General features: G+C 45.7%; 1 protein-coding gene across 2 annotated transcripts in view; it reads left to right on the top strand.

Annotated features, from left to right (window-relative positions):
* The window catches only part of TMEM114 (transmembrane protein 114), a 34,968-nt gene extending 24,771 nt beyond the window's left edge, over positions 1-10,197 (top strand). The window contains exons 3-4 of one of the 2 annotated variants that reach the window (XM_005295253.4): positions 14-151; positions 6,963-10,197. In XM_005295253.4, the coding sequence (XP_005295310.1) occupies positions 14-151; positions 6,963-7,195 (371 nt within the window). In that variant the 3' untranslated portion in view covers positions 7,196-10,197. The remainder of the gene's footprint in view (positions 1-13; positions 152-6,962) is intronic. The other variant, XM_065559924.1, reaches the window with a different exon arrangement.
* The last annotated feature ends 6,816 nt before the right edge of the window (positions 10,198-17,013 follow it).

Here is a 17,013-nt window from a genome sequence, read left to right as displayed (position 1 = left end):
CATTTCTCTCTAGACATGCATGGGACATTTGTAATCCTGCTGCCTCTCAGCCTGATCCTGATGATTTTTGGAGGAATGACTGGATTTATTAGTATTCTTGCCAGGGCCTACCTGCTGCTTCTAATGACGGGATGGCTTTTTCTTTTTGGAGGTATTGTACTGAGTCCTATTTTTTGTTAATGAGACTAAGGGTGACAGCTTAGAACTGTAGCACTTCAACTACCAGAGGGTAAAGAGACAATGAGAACAGAACCAGCCAAGTGTCTGCTTTCAGACCGAGTGCCTTCACTTCATGTGCTTTCTCATTCGTCTCCTTGCAGATTGACAAGCTAGTAATGTGGATTCTGAGGTAATCAGCTGACATTTACAACAAGGAATAGCAGAAAGTTACATATAGTTGTGTCTCGTGGAGGACTGAGAGACATCTTGAACACAGTATCTTCATCCTTGAAAGGTTAAATACCCTTTCGGCAAATGTTATGTCAGTTTTCTCTTCTAGAGACAAGATTTTTTTTTTTTTAATCTTAGTAGAATGCAAAAGGCTTTGGAATTTATGAAACTTGGCATTATACAACTTTGAACTGTAGTGAGTTAAGGCTTGATCTTAAGCTCAAGGAAAAAAACCAACCAACAACAGCCATCAGTGGGAAGATTTCCATTGACTTCAATGGACTCTGTATCAGGCCTGTAAATTGGGGCTTACATGGTCTGTCCAGCTATTTCATTTATTTTATCCTTACTATTTGCTTTGAGCTAGGAAGCTACCACCCAGCCCTGTGAGGTACCAAATGCCCTCAGTTCTCTGCTCAGCACCGTGCATGAATGGCTCCAATTAACACAAATAACATTAACAGAAACAGGTTCAAGGCTTCAAGTGTCCCCATCAGTACTCTAGGGAGAGTGTTTTTACTTAGGAGCAGCAGGTGAGGATTCCTGGAGCTGGATTAATAATTGCCCCCTCTCCTATTGTAAGGATTTTGATTTGGTGGAATCAAAAAGCAGCGAGCCAGATTGTGACCCAGTGTGAATGAGCATTAAAGCCACTTCTAATCCCCTCTAACGTTTTAATGATCAAACTGCAAGCTAACTAAAATGGACTGCCCTGCGCCATCTTCATTTACGCAAGCCTCCCACTACCCATTTCTACATTGACTGTTTTTAAAGGAAAGCTACCATTGCCCTAGCACATGTACAGCTTCATCAGCAACAGCAATGGTGGAAGAATCACTGTAGACAGGCCACTGTAAGTTCTCAAACCACCATGTCATCTACACTTGCTTGGAGCATCCCAAAGCACCATGTCTTTAGCAATGGCTTGCAGTGTAAGGGCCTGATTTTCAGAGATGCCAAGCACTAGGGCCCATTCTGCTGGAAGGTGAGGCCATCACAAGGAGAGAGACATTCCTTCCTGGTAGTTGCACCCACTTTTAACTCATCTCCATTTTGGCCAGTTTATATTTCCCCATGAAACTAAGGTAAACTCTGCCAGTAGGGGTTTGGGATCATACAACGTAGACGGTAATAAATAGGAGAATTCCCATAATCGTATGTAGAGTTTCCAGTGTCTAATCCTGCTCCATCCTAGCACGGGTGGAAAGCAGAGTGTAAGCAGATGGGGCTCCCACTCTTCTCCTAACAGTGCACATTCGCTCTGGAGCGGTTCTAAACTCCGGTCTGGGATTTGCCTTTATTGTTAACAACAAAGCCGGCCTCAGACTAAGCTTTCTCCTAAGGTTGGTCCTACAGTTTTCTATTGCAGGATTCTATTTCTGCAGCTGCTCAAAGAGACAGATTTAATTCCCTGTATACATCTGGATTTAAGCTAATTACTAATAGGACCCACGTGGTCTGGGTGACACTGAGTAAGAGTAATTGAGTCTGTTCAGGGTCCTAGCACATGACATCAGCATGAGTCAGCAAAACAACTCTGCATTTCTGCCTAGATATCTGGAACCTGATATCTTGTTACAGTGACAAACATTTTGATAGGTTCAGATGGCAAGAGTTGAGATATGCAGGCCAGGATACTCTGACATCTAATAATGTCTAACTGATCACCATAATACCTGCATGCAATCAGTGTTTTACAGTGGTGCTCACTATGGAATCTGAGCAGCAAGCCAAAGCAAAATTTACAAGCAGAATCTCTTGAATGAGGAGTGTAATCCTTTATTTTATAAACCTCCAGTATGATTTTGATCCCTACTTCCTAGTCCTACTTCTTTCCAGGGAATTTGCTACAGGCATGAGATTAACATTGTGCGCACAATACCAGAGCGAACTGCATACACACAAATCAATGAATTCTCTCTTGGAAAAAGAGAAGAAACATGGCAGCAGCTTTAATGCAATGTTCTTTCATAACATACATTGCCTTGGTAGAGCAACAAGCCTATAAATACCCGCCTTGCCACACATTAGCATTAATAGCAATCTTCTATCCATGTACCTCAAAGTGATATACAAGCTACTTAGGGCAAGACTTAACAATACTAACTAAATCTCACAGTACCCTGTGAGGTATTTTAGATTAGGCGTAACTTTCTTCCACCAATAGTATAAAAGTAAAATGGTTGGAAAGGGCCAGAGAAGCCTTTTTAATTCACTACAGTACAACAACTTCACACACACACACACACACACACACACACAGCTTGACAACAGCCCTGTGTGGTAGGATTATAGGGAATATTTCACCTGTGACAAGAAATGCAGCCAGCTCTGCAGTGGTACTTGGTAACTGTTTTTAACAGTTCACAAGAATGCTAAACCCAAGTGTAGTGGAAGTTGGTGATTGCGAAAATGATCACATATTGGTGTGCTCAGAACTTAGCAGCAAAGGGTGAAGGCTTATACTCTAAGCAGAAGATAGAGTTAGGGGACAGGGAGGGGGTAATACATCCTAATAAAAGGAATAGCCAAGTATACAGAATTTTGCCCCACAATTCTGATGTTATGTGCTTTTGATAGTTTATAACCAATTACCACTTGCTATAAAACACAAGAAGTTTCCCCCCAGTCAAACAGGCGCAATACCTTGGTCACACTAATGCCAACAATAAAACTTCAGTCTCACGCCCTTCCCACCCTCCCAGGGCTAGTGGGGGACAGGAGTCCATCTTAGCCTAGATCACTCTGCTGAAGGTTCTTGCAGAGCACTGCTCTATAGCAGCCGCTCCACAGTTGCTGGTTACTTTCCCCCCAAATCAACAGTTACAGCAGCAGCACTGTTCACTCAACAGATAAGTGGGCCAGGAATAGACCTACCTGCTGAGCAGTTCCAGCAGATGGCATGCTGCTGAAACCTGACCAAGACCATGCTGCCTGCCACCCACCTCTGTCTGTCTGCCAAGTCCTGACCCTTTGGTCAGGTTGAGCTTAGGAGGAACGTCCAGGCGATCCCCGATAATGGCCTTTTCAGCAGGTCACTAGTCATGTCTGCTTTATTAGGATCCAATTACACATGGGTCAGTGAATCAGAATATCCCATTTCTAAAAGGGAAAGAGAAGGACGACAAGAGTTGCTGGAAGCAAACAAGCAACTATTTCAGGGCTTTGGGAGCTCTGGGCAGAGTGAAGTGCACATCACTGTTTGTGCTTTCACAAGACCAACTCATCATGTAAGCTCCTTGTTTCTGCAGCTGTTCAGGAAGCACCATTCAATAGACATGCACGAGAGCAGTGTCACAACAGATTTTGGGGATTGGGAAACCACTGAAGATAGTGTTAAGTGAAAAGCTAAGACACAGAAGATTTGTAATTTATAATGCAGTTTTTCCACTTGGGTTTGATTTGGCCCACTGAATGCTGTAGCTCTGAGAGCTCAGTTGAAAGGAAAATCTTGAGCCAGAACCTTAGCTGGTGTAAATTGCTGTAACTACAAATTCTTATGCTGTAGCTTAATGTAGCACACACAGTTTTATACAGAGTGCCACTTTATCTGCTGTTCTATATTGATTGACAATGTAGAACAATATGAAGAGATACTTTAGGTCAGTGGTTCTCAAAGCCGGTCCGCCGCTTGTTCAGGGAAAGCCCCCGGCGGGCCGGGCCGGTTTGTTTCCCTGCCGCGTTCGCAGGTTCGGCCAATCGCGGCTCCCACTGGCTGCGGTTCACCACTTCAGGCCAATGGGGGTTGCGGGAAGTGGTGCGGGCCGAGGGATATGCTGCCGCCGCTTCCCACAGCCCCCATTGGCCTGGAGCGGCAAACCGCAGCCAGTGGGAGCCACGATCGGCCGAACCTGCAGATGCGGCAGGTAAACAAAATGGCCGGCCCGCCAGGGGCTTTCCCTGAACAAGCGGCGGGCCGGCTTTGAGAACCACTGCTTTAGGCTGCAGACACAAACACCAGGGCTTTTTCCTTGCCAGCACAGTTTGTACGTTCCAGGTTTTGGAACACTTTAGCTTGCCACCTCTTAAATGTACCCACCCTGGTTAGAGTATCAGAATCTAGAAGACCTTCCCCAAACCCCCATGAAAATAATCCCCTTATCCTTATTTGGCAGTTTGTGTACAAGGAGGAAGAGATTCACCCTCATGCTAAGGTCTAGCAAGCCCCATGCGCTCCTTCAACCAAGAGTATGAATGTGTTTTACCTCTCTGATGTCCAGATGCATCTGTGCCTCAGTTTCCCACCAAAGAGGTCTTTCACAGGCTGGTAGGGCAATTTGACCTATGGTCAGACTAGATCTCTTCTTCCTAGGCAAACAGGAGCACAAACAAAACCACCACAAATCTTCTCTTTTAAGTGCTCCACAGATAACTTCACCATCTCTGGACCACAGTCCTTAGTCACATCATTGCAGCCTTTTCAGGTGGCACAGCTGAGATGTAGAGGAACCCAGGTCCTTTTGCCCTTTTGCTAGTTAGCCTTGAGAGCCTAAACAAAAAAGCATTCCTCAGCTATAGCCTCTACATTTTCACTGGGGCTATTCCCTACACTAGCTCACTTCCCAGCATCCTAGACCCTCTTACACATCCTCCATACAGTCCTTTCTAGGCTACTCTGCCAGCAGGGAGACACACCAGCTCCAGGCCAACCCTTGTGTCTGGAGAGCTTCCCAGGCTTCTGCTGGATCTCTGTCAGCTCTCTCCTACCAGAAAGCCACATCTAAGCACTCTGCAAACTCTAATTACCATGGAATCATCCAATGGGCTGTTCCTGCCACCTCTCTTCCACCCTTTATCCGGTTTCCTTCTTCCCAGCAGGCCTTGCTCCCCACCCACAGTCACATGATCCAGGTGGAGAAGAGCCAGGCACAGGTGAGAGCTGGGACTTTAAAGGCCCTGCTTACCCTATGACAGTGAGGGAGAAAGTGAGACTTCAATAACGGACTGGCCTTATGCTAGCCATATGCACTAGGAGGAATTTCTCTATTTAACACCTGGCTTGGTAACTCTTGATTACTTTGCACCAGCTTAAGGCCTCATCCTCCCCTATACAGAAGCAGGGGACAGGAAGCTCTGAGAATTTTAATGTACACTGCTCCCTAGGGTTCTTCCATCGGGGAGTGGGATTAGGGTATCTCCCACCTCCATGCAGAAAATGCATGGGGCTCCAGCCCCCAGATATCATGGATCTTAGCAATTGTCTGGAGAACAAGGCCATTTACATGGAGGCCCCACCCTTTGTCTAAATTCCACAGATGCATGACTCCATTGCAAATGCAGGGGCAAGGATGCCCTGCTCACTGCTGCTGGTGGTGGGAGAGGGAGGCAAGCCAGCCCAGGGAAGTCAGGGAGTATTAACTTTTAGAGTTTTCTCTTGGAGTTTTAGCAGGGAGACAATCTGGGAGGAGCTGAGATGGCCTCCCTGCCCTCAGCCCTTTCTGTCCTCACTGGAACAGAAGCACCTGGGAGGGGCCTTGTACGGAGCTAGGGGAACATGCTGCAGAGGTGGAAATCTCCTTCTCCCTGGGCAAAAAGTCCCCTCTGCGTCTGCATGGGAAAAGCAGCATGAGGCTGATTCCACAGCAGGCTCTATACACTGCACCTAATAACAGAGCTGTCCCGAGGGAGCATGCCCCCCCTAAACAGCCTTATACTGCGATCCTATCTTGAATTTGGATTTCACCACCCATCCTGCAGCAATTGACAAATTATGCAGCCACTCTTGAAAAATGTGGATGCTTATTTTGAGCACCTGGATTTTTCTGGAGCCCAACTTGACATACCTACAGTCTGATTTTCCGGAAGTGGTGAGCAGTTCCAGTCCAGTCCAGGAGCTGACCATAAGGCTCGAGAGACAAAGTAGGTGAGACAATATCTTTTATTGGACCAACTTCTGGTGGTGGAAGGTAAAAGCTTTCGAGCTACACAGAACTCCTTTTCAGCTTGTGCCTTCCACCAAGAGAAGTTGGTTCAATAAAAAATATTACCTCAGCTACCTCCTCTCTCTCATATCCTGGGCCAGCGCAGCTACAGCAATTCTGCAAACAGTAAAGCCCAAGGAGTTTTAAGCTGGGGACTCAACATTAGAGACCACACTTGAAAATTTGAGCCTAAATACAAGCAGCATCATTGAGCTGAAATGTATAAACCAGTTCTCTACTTGCACCCGGTGTAGTCATTTACAGCTGTGCAAAGTGTCTATAAAACACTCCCATTCACACCCACTTTTCACAGGAGTACACAACTATATAAGGCGCAAAGCAGGGGCGAATCAGGCCCATTATATAATACAATTTTGTAAGTTGGGCTGTATATTTTTAGGTGTCTGAACACACATCATTAGATGTACATTGCAGGAAACATGCTGTTTTACATTTTGGTTAATCACTTAAGTGATACAGAGACCAAAACAAAACTAGAGACATTGACAAGAAACAAAAACAGGGCAGAAGAGAGTCCTGCCTGTGTATACAGGGAGGGACGGCAAAGGAGATCTAGCAGAGCCCTAACCACGCAGTTTTGACTCAAGTAAAGTGGACCCCAACACTATACTGTATTTGTGTTTCCTCTAGGCCTTGTTACGCTCACTGGGATCAGTGTCTACGTCGCATACTCAGCGGCTGCCTTCAAGGAAGCTCTCTGCCTTTTGGGAAGGAACAATCTCTTGGAGGAAGTTGACATCAAGTTTGGCTGGTCTTTGGTGCTTGTGTGGGTCTCCTTCATTGCAGAGGTGCTGACTGGGGCAGCGTTCCTGCTGGCTGCCCGAGTGGTAGGCCTCAAACAGAGACGGGAGCAGAGGATCTGAAGCAGCAATGCAGCCTAATGATAATGTGGAATCTAACAAGGTGAACTGACTGTGGATAAGAAGAATGGCAAAGCTACTCCTGAGCGTACCATGCTGCTCAGCTAGCTCGTCTCTTAACCAATGTGCAGTGCTCACTATGGCAACAGTTCATTGTTAAATGTTAATGAGGTGACCTTTGTGTCTTTAAAAGAAAATAAATGGTGTGTATTTAGTGCTCACTAGACAAGCCCAGAGACTGAGCTGTCCCCTTTTATTGCAGGACAGATCTAGCACAACACAGCTTCTCCTCTTTATTTTCCCCCGCCAACTGCCCCTGACAGAGTGCCTCATGACTGCACTGGAGTCCTGTCTCCACAGCCCACTTAATCCTAGGCCTCTGCTGAGACTCCTAACAAAGGTGCCAATTAGTGCTAGCTGTGATGGAAGCCTCTCTCCCTTAACAGCTGGCCTGAGACCATCACTACATTTATTGTACATAGGCTACTAAGCAGCCCTTAGACATTGTGACCTTCATGTCTGCTCTTATACAGATTCTATATATCTGAAGCCTGGTTAAGAAAGAGTGAGAAAGACAAAAAACACATGAATAATAAAAATGTATCTCCTAGCACAGTTTCACTGCACAGAATGAGAGTCAGATTAGTGATCTAGGGTGCCATGGACTTCAGAGTATTTGAAGGGTGACCTAAACCACACACATGACAATCCAGAGTACTCAGGCTTCTAGCGTACTGAGTGATATCCCAGGTACAGTAGTAGGACTTGGTCTGAAGTACAATTCAGTAAGTATCAGTGGTATTAACACTTTACTAATTACAGATTAGTAATTAACAATGTTTACTAATTACAGATTCTCTCTGTTCCCTTACATCTCACTTCATCTGGGAGACCTTCATCTTTTATAGCATAGCTGTGATTCTATTTTTTAATGACACACATGTGAATGTGCACACACAGAGCTAATGTTAGAAATGAAACAGCCCAAGAAACCTGTAAGCCAGGTCAGGTATTTCTAATTTCAAGGGAGTTCCTTCAGAACATAGCACTCACTTTACATGGTAGACGATATTTACCCCACACCATTTATTACACATTGCTAGTTGGATTCTTGAGATGCATGATTCTTGGGCTGTATTAGTAGGAGCATTGCCAGCAGATCGAGGGACATAATTATTTCCCTCTATTTGGCCACTGGTGAGGCCACACCTGGAGTATTGTGTCCAGTTTGGGTGCCCCCACTATAGAAGGGATGTGGACAAATTGGAGAGAGTCCAGCAGGGGGAAACAGAAATGATTAGGGGGCTTGGGCACATGACTTACGAGGAGAGGCTGAGGGAACTGGGGTTATTTAGTCTGCAGAAGAGAAGAGTGAGGGGGGATTGATAGCAGCCTTCAACTACCTGAAGGGGGGTTCCAAAGAGGATGGAGCTAGACTGTTCTCAGAGGTGGCAGATGACAGAACAAGCAGCAAAGGTCTCAAGTTGCAGTGTGGGAGGTCAAGGCTGGATATTAGGAAACACTATTTCACTAGGAGGGTGGTGAAGCACTGGAATGGGTTACCTAGGGAGGTGGTGGAATCTCCATCCTTAGAGGTTTTTATCCGGCTTGACAAAGCCCCGGCTGGGATGATTTAGTTGGTGTTGGTCCTGCTTTGAGCAGGGGGTTGGACTAGGTGACCTCCTGAGGTCTCTTCCAATCCTAATATTCTCTGATTCTCTGATACTTTAACATTATCATTGACTTTGTTCTCCAACATGTTTCTACATCTGGATTTATAATTTCAATGGAAACTCTGGTGCATTGTGGTAGGATGTATTTAACTTGTGCAAAATCATACATACAGCTCAGCTGAAATTTATCTTCTGTGCTGAGTATCCTGGCCAATAATGCCTAATAGAGGGCCTGATCCAGTGCCATTAACCGTCAAACTCCCAGTGACTCCGGTGGGCTTTGGATCAAGCCCATATTGAGTCTAATGCTCCACTATATTCCTATTAAGGATGTGTGTTCCTTTATGACTTCAGTGTAGTGATCCAGATGAAATGGACGCATGGAAAACCATTCTGAAATAAGGAGACTGTGCAAATCTAGCACAGGACTGAGAGTCAGGATGCTGCGGTCACGTCTCAGCAGTGCCCCTGATGTGCAATGGGACCTTGGGCAAGTCCCTTTATCTCTCTGCAGTGTAGTTTCTTCATTACTGAAAATGGGGATAACTGTTCTCACCTGCTTCTGTTAAAGGTTATAGCAATTTATTATTTTTTGTATTCAAAAACTGCATCATTAGTGATACTGTAGCACCTAGAGACCCCAGCTGAGAGCAGAGTCCAATTGTGCCAGGTGCTGTATGGACAGAGAGATAGAGGCCTTGCTCCAAAGAACCAGCCCTGTAAAAAGGCTAAGGCAGGAAAGAAGGGAATTTAATGGAGTTGGAATAAAGAGATTAAGTGATTTGCCCAAAGCCTCACAGGAAGTCTGTGGCAGAGCCAGAAATCAAACCAGATCTTCTGATTCCTAGTCCAGTGCCTTACCCACAAAACTCTCTCTCTCCTTTTCATCAGGATGAAATACAAGGAGGATTTTTTAAAGCTCCTCAGTGATTTAGGAGCACAAGTCCTATGGACAGTCAATCAGACTTGAGCTCCAAGGTCACTTAGGTGCTTATGAAAATCTCACCCCACCACATTCCAGTGTTATTGTATTTTTAACATGTTGCCGTGCACTTGAATTAGGCAGGATACATTTCTGGCTGTCTACTATCAACATGCAATCACTTTACCAGTGCAAAAATATAGTAACTGCTTTAAAATGGAAGTAGGGAAAATCCTTCATTACCAAAGTTACACACACTTGAGTATGGTACTTTAAATGTTATGTGTTAGACTCAGCACCTGAGTAGTAACAAAAATCTCTGTATGTGTGAAATCGCAGTTTAATGCCGTGCCAAAATTTGTATCATGTAACTCTAAATGTAGTTACTTATAAACGTACTGTAAGCAGCAGCTTCATGCTGATCTCTGAATATTTATTACCGCTACTCCATTAAAATGGGCCTGAATTGTGATGAACCCCCTAAAATGACATCTCACAGCTGAGCATGATTTACAAAAGCACAGGAGAACTAAGACATACGTTTTCCATAAGGAATGAGACAGCTTTCTGTGCAGAGTTATTATATATTAATATGATATGCTTTCAAAGTACCTCTATAAAACATCTGAATTGTAGTTGCACAAAGTTTTTATAAATATAAATATATACGTTCGTATAAAGGAGCTGGAGTGGTCCTTAGTGGTCTGAACTAAGTACAAAACAAATGAATTTGTCACCATAAATCACTAATAGATTATGTTTCTGTGTCTTCTAGGAGCTTTTAAAAATCTTCCCCTAATTCCTTATTAGAACTTCCTGCACTATTTGGATGTGATGATGGCACAGAGTTATTCTTCCTTGAGAGTTTATGAAAAATCCTTAAAATTCTCTGAAATAATTCCCCACGTGCAACATTCAAACACACACATATATCTAGAGAGAGATAGGGTGGAACCGTCCATGGGAATTAAGGTCCTCAGCACTTTGTTGGGTTAGGCTCAGACAGGAAATAGTGTGGAGGCAGCTTTATAAAAGCTGACAAATGTGACCATCATAGTTCTTTCTGCCAGCAAGATTAATGCCTGTTTGATACCCAGTAGTTTGCTGTGCTTCCCCACAATGCGTTACTGAGCCTGGCAGACTGACTTGTCCCATTAACCCCTGCTGACATGTAAACATGCTTAGGTAAAATGGCCATGGTTAAAATGAAGGAAAAAGGCAGACTTACATACTTGGCGCACATGAGAAAAAGGACCCTCGGCCAGGTCAGAGGCCAGAAGCCAGAGCCAGGCAGTGCACAGCACTGGCTGCTTGCAGATGCTAATAGCTGCCTGGGTGTCAGCGGCTGCGGAGGGCAGGGCCCAGGAGCCCAGGCCGGAGTGGGTCAGAACCGGCTGCTGTTGGTAGCCCCAGACCTCCCACCCCATCCTGGGAGGTGCGTCCCAGCGGGTGGGGACACGGGCCGGGTGCTGCTTTCGGGCCACCCGAACCCTTGCCTGGGTTTACTCCTGCGCTGTTGCTGGAACTGGGCACCCAGCCAGCAGCCACTGCTCTCTCCACTCTGCCTTCAGAGCTGGGTGGCTGGAGAACGGCACTGTGACAGGCTGGCTACAGGGTGGCTAAGGCAAATTTTGGGGTGGCTAGAGCCCCTGCAAGACCCCCTTTTGACAGGTTACAAATAAGTGAAAACAATGCAATTAACATCCCATTAGTCTTCATGAAGTTAAAACACCAAATCCACTCATACATTTAACAATCCCTTTGGGATTAGGGAATAGGCCTGGGGTTTTGGCATACACTGGTACCTGGACTGCCAGAGTCACAGTCACAATGACAGAGCTGACGGGTCGACCTCCATGGGAAATGCTTTTGAAAGTAAAATGCTGTTCATAGATTTATGCATATAATGTTTGGTGAGATAGGGAAGTACTATCCCAATTTTACAGATGGGGAGCTGAGGCATGGGGTAGATTAAATAACTTGCCCAAGGTACCATAGAAAGTCTGTGGCATTAAATCCAGTGTCTCCCAAGTCCTGTATCAGTGCCCTGCTCACTAGGCCATCCCTCCTTCCCTCTGATCTCTGTCACTTATTTTAAACACTATCAAATGCATTTTTTCATGCTCCAAGGACGGAAGGAGTTTTCCTAAAAAGATCCCATCAGCTCCATGTCTTTGCACAGAATATTTGGCTCCACAGGAGAATTAATTTTTAAAGTTATTGAAAACAGGAAGCTATAAGGAAAATTCTGACAACTTTTACTGAAGCTTTAGCCACCAGAAAAGCATTTGCTTTAGATCTGAGCTCTCTTAAAACTGCATTTTATTCATTTTGGTAACAAAAAAAATGCTATGTTGATTTTTTAAATTGCTGGAGTGGTTTTCTATGTCATTTCTCTCTTCATCTTTTTGCATTCAATATTTCATCTAAGAGAGCAGAAAAAGTCTGTAAACACCTTTTTCTTTCTTGCACTGTACAATTGTTTTGCAAAAGAGGAACAGTGGTCTCTGCTGACATCTAGTGGCAACAGTAGGTCACTGACTATACCTAGACTTACTACATTTTATGAAAATACAGCGCATTGTTACATAACCATTTCATTTTTCCATAAATTTTAAAGCCAGAAGAGGCCATTGTAATAATATATTTCTACATTTCCTGAAAAGCACAGTCCAGAGAATTTCACCTAGTGATTGCCGCATTGAATCCAATAACAGAGCATATCTTCTAGAAAGACATCCAGTCTCAACTTAAGAATTAAGAATCAGTGAAGTATTAGTCATGCATTTTGAAAAATATGGATCAATGGTAACTCATTAAAGCCATTTACTGTGCTACGGTGATGTGTGCAACAGAAATTACATAGACTGATTAGATAAAATAAGATTTGATTAGCTCGGATTGAATTAGTTTTACATGATTTTACATTAAAGCTGAAACTAAGCCCCCCCCCCCATAAAAAAAACACCATTGACGAGAGGACTGCTGTGTGTGTTTGGAGAAAGAGCTCCCCCTGCACTACCTCTACTCTCTGTGCACGCACTGGTTCTTGTCCCATGAGGCTGGGCCCAGCCCCCTACCCCAATGTCTCCTGGAATTGCGACCTGGCACACAAAGTCACAGTACCATTCAGCTTTGGCCTGGACACAAAGGGGTGCCTGGGCCAAAACTGAGTGAGTGGCTTTGCGACCTGGAGCACTGGGTCACAGCACCATTTAAATATGGCCCAACTGCTCTTCCATCACAGAAGGGCAGCTGGGCCAATTCTGAGTGGTGCTGCGACCCTTTATGCCAGATTGAGAGGTCCACCAAACTAGGGTTGCTGACAGGTGTCCAGTTTTTGACCGGAATGGCCAGTCGAAAATGGACCCTGGTGGCTCTGGTCAGCACTGCCGACCGGGCCGTCAGAAGTCCGGTCAGTGGCACAGCAGGGGCCCAGGGCTAAGGCAGGCTCCCTGCCTGCCCTAGCTCCATGTGCTTCCCAGAAGCGGCCGCCAGGTCCCTGCGGCCCCTAGGGCAAGGATGCTCTGCACGCTGCCCCTGCCCTGAATGCTGGCTCCGCAGCTCCCATTGGCCTGGGAGCACTCATTCCCCCACCCCAAACCCTCATCCCCCGCCCAACCTCAGAGCCCACACCCCCAGCCAGAGTTCTCACCCCCTCCTGCACCCCATTCCCCTGCCCCAGCCTGGTGAGAGTGAGTGAGAATGGGGGAGAGCGAGCGACAGAGGGAGGGGGGATGGAGCGAGTGGGAGTGGGGCCTCGGAGAGGGGGCGGGGCAGGAGTGTTCAGTTTTGTGCGATTAGAAAATTGGCAACCCTATCCCAAACTGAGCAGCACTGCAAACGGGAATTGGGGCAAATCACCGCACCCCACAGCTGGCCCTGAGGTTTGAACCCTAGGACCGAATACTGAGTTTGACTGAGTTAGAACTGAGCAATAACTAACTGAGTAGGATGGACTCTGATAGCTGCCCTACAGATTTTAGTGGGGGTTTGCAGGAGAGAAAAGAGCATTTTAGTGTTTTCAGTGGCTGATTAAAACATCCTCTAGTGCCATGGTCACCAACCGGTCAATCCTAGAGGCTCCCTGTCGGTGGTGCAGCATGGCTGCTACTAAGGCAGGCTCCCTGCCTACCCCGGCCCCACGCCACTCCTGGAAGTAGCCAGTGTGGCCCCGAGGGCGGAGGGTGGGCAGGGGTTTCCCTCCGCACACTGCTCCTGCCTGCAAGCATCACCCCCCAAGCTCCCATTGGCCGGAATGGGGAGCTGTGGCAAATGGAAGGTGTGAACACGTTGGCCCCTTCCGGGAGCAGTGTGGGGCCGGGGTAAGCTGGGAGCCTGTCTTAGCGGCAGCCATGCTGTACCACCAACCGGGAGCTGCTGGAGGTAAGTGCTGCCCGGCGGGAGGCCACACCCTAACCTCCAGCCCTGAGCCAGCTTCTGGAGCCAGCACCCTAAACCCCCTCCTGCACCCCAAACCCCCTCTTGCATCCCAAACCCCAGTCCTGACCGCCCTCCCATTGCCAGCACCCTGTACCCCCTCCTTTACCTCAACACTTTGCCCCAGCCCTGACCCCCCTCCTGCACCCAAACTCCCTTCCAGAGCTTGCACCCCTTACCCCCACCAGCACTGCAAACACCCTGATCCAGGCTCAGCCCAGAGCCCCCTCCGACACTGCGAACCCTCAGCCCCAGCCCAGAGCCCGCACCTCCTCCCGAACCCCAAGCCCCTACCCCAGCCCGGTGAAAGTGAGTGAGGGTGGGGGAGAGCCAGCGACGGAAAAAGGGGAGGATGGAGTGAGAGGGGCGGGGCTTTGGGGAAGGGCAGATCCTGGGCTTCCCTTAAATTAAAAAAGTGATCTTGGGCATAAAAAGGTTGGAGACCACTGCTGTAGTGGTTGAAAGATTTCCTCTGACCAATTCAGATAAAAAGTTCTGGATTCTGTAAAACCTGGGCAATTTCAATTCAGTGCAATGAGACTTTCTTGGCATGTCAAGCTACACAAGTGTTGCTGAAGTAAGAGACAGACCCCCCTAGGCATCTGTCAGAGAGAGATGTGATCTGCCTGCATTTCGCATTTGATCTCCTGTGTCCATTTCTGATCCAATGGCAGGTTGCTACATAGACTGGTACCATGGGTCTGGCAGTTTTTCCTCATTGCATTTTGATGGGAAGCCTTTCATGATTACTGATCATTTGAGGAGCTAAATCTCTCTTGCACTTCCTTGTAATTTGGATATTGGAACAGAAAACCAGAGCTGGTCAAAACTTGGAATTTCCATTCTATAGGAAATCCTCATATTTCAAAATTTGTTTTTGTTCCAGTACAGAACAAAAAGTTTAGAAATTTCCCACTAAATGAAATTTTTGAAAAAAATTGTGTGTGAAAAGATTTAATTTCAATAAAATTGAAGTGTTTTGTTCTGATTTTGGACTTTTTTATTAAATTATAAAACACATTTCAAAACAAAAAGTCAATTAAAAAAAATCAAAGTCCATTCCGATAAAGTCTAAACAGAACATTTTGACCCCATCAAAATACTTTGTTTCAATTTTTTATATGCAAAATTTCATAAAAGATTGACATGTTTTTGCAGGGATTACGCTGAAGTGATCTAAAGCCACTTTAATTCTGAATGAGAGAGAGTCCACAGAGGGGTTTAATGCCCTTTAATGTGCTTTAACTTCTTACCTTTGGTTAATTTAGTTATCTTTCCCGAGTCTCTGTGAAGTCACGCACTGCAGGAGTCTGCACTGCAGGAGTCTGCTAATGTGATAGTTCTATGCAGGGATCTGTAGATACTGGTCTACAATCTCCAATACATTCATTGAGCTCGACTCTGCTCTTATTTACAATAGTTGCTCAAATGCAGAGGAACTAGACTGGGCTCCATTTACACCACTATAACTTGAGTAGGAGTTGGTCCACTTGATTCAGCAGGTACACAAGTGTAACTCAATGAATTTGGCCCTCAGGTTAATGCAATGTTATTGTTATGTTGCTGTTTGAAGTGTATGTATTTAATCAAAGTATTTTATCCACATTAGTTAAAGGATCCCAATAGTTGTTATGTAGGGGAGTATTATTATTATTATTATTTATTTCCAAGTCCCAGATGAGAATACACCTCTACCCTGATATAACACGAATTCGGATATAATGCGGTAAAGCAGCGCTCCGCGGAGGGGGGCGGGGAGGGAGGGAGGGGGCTGCGTACTCCAGTGGATCAAAGCAAGTTCAATATAACGTGGTTTCACCTATAACACAGTAAGATTTTTTGGCTCCCGAGGACAGCGTTATATCGAGGTAGAGGTGTATAAGTAAGTATTCATGATGTGCATTCTGAAATACAGCTTCACCTCACCCACCTCACTATGGCTCAGAAGAGGCACCTGGATGGGCCATAGTGAGTAATTATAAAACCTGAATAGCAATATATATTAAGCAAAACATCTGTTTTTATATTGTACCTTCCATTCCCAATGAGCCAAAACTGTTTTATGAACGTAGGCTTCATCCCGCAAAGACTTACCCATGTGCTTAGCTTTCAGCATACGAGTGGTTGCAGTGGACGCAAGACTTTGCAGGATCAGGGCCTTAAATTAATATATTACACAAGCAACATTTTGGGATTTTTCTTTCCCCACCACTGAAATGCAGCCCCCATTGGGGTGGAACATGGCAGCTGGTTGACAGCCCACAGCTACATTACACAACAGTTATGTGGGGGAAGTGAAGGACAATTAAACTCTGTATCTCATTGGAACTACAGCAGGAGCAACACCCACTTCATGAGGTCGTATAATAGACACCAGACCTTAAATGAGCCCTTAAGGTTACATCTACAACTGCAGTCTGTGGTGTGACTGCAGCATGCATAGACATACCCACACTAGCACGGCTAAACAGAGCAGCGCGGATGCGGCGGTGTGGGCTTCTGCGCAAGCTGTGCAAGGACCCAGGACACATACGAGTTTTGCTACCCCAGACTGAAGCCCAGGCTCTGAGTCTACTCTGCTAACCAGACACAGATCCTAGTGTCCCAAAGGGTGGTGGAAGAGGGGAGATGTTCCGATTTTTAAAACTACCAGCTGGAAGAATTTGCTGCTGAGGTTTTAAAAAAGGGAAGATGTTTCCTGCAGAGATTTAATACTTCATTATTTTATTGTTTTTTCTTTTGCCCAGAAGGTAGTTTATCACATAGCACTGGGACTCACCTAGTGT

The sequence above is a fragment of the Chrysemys picta genome, chromosome 10 (assembly GCF_011386835.1).
Source record: "Chrysemys picta bellii isolate R12L10 chromosome 10, ASM1138683v2, whole genome shotgun sequence".
NCBI classification, from domain to species: Eukaryota; Metazoa; Chordata; order Testudines; family Emydidae; genus Chrysemys; species Chrysemys picta.
Note: the sequence above shows the minus strand (reverse complement) of the source record. Positions and strands in the feature narration are given on the sequence as shown.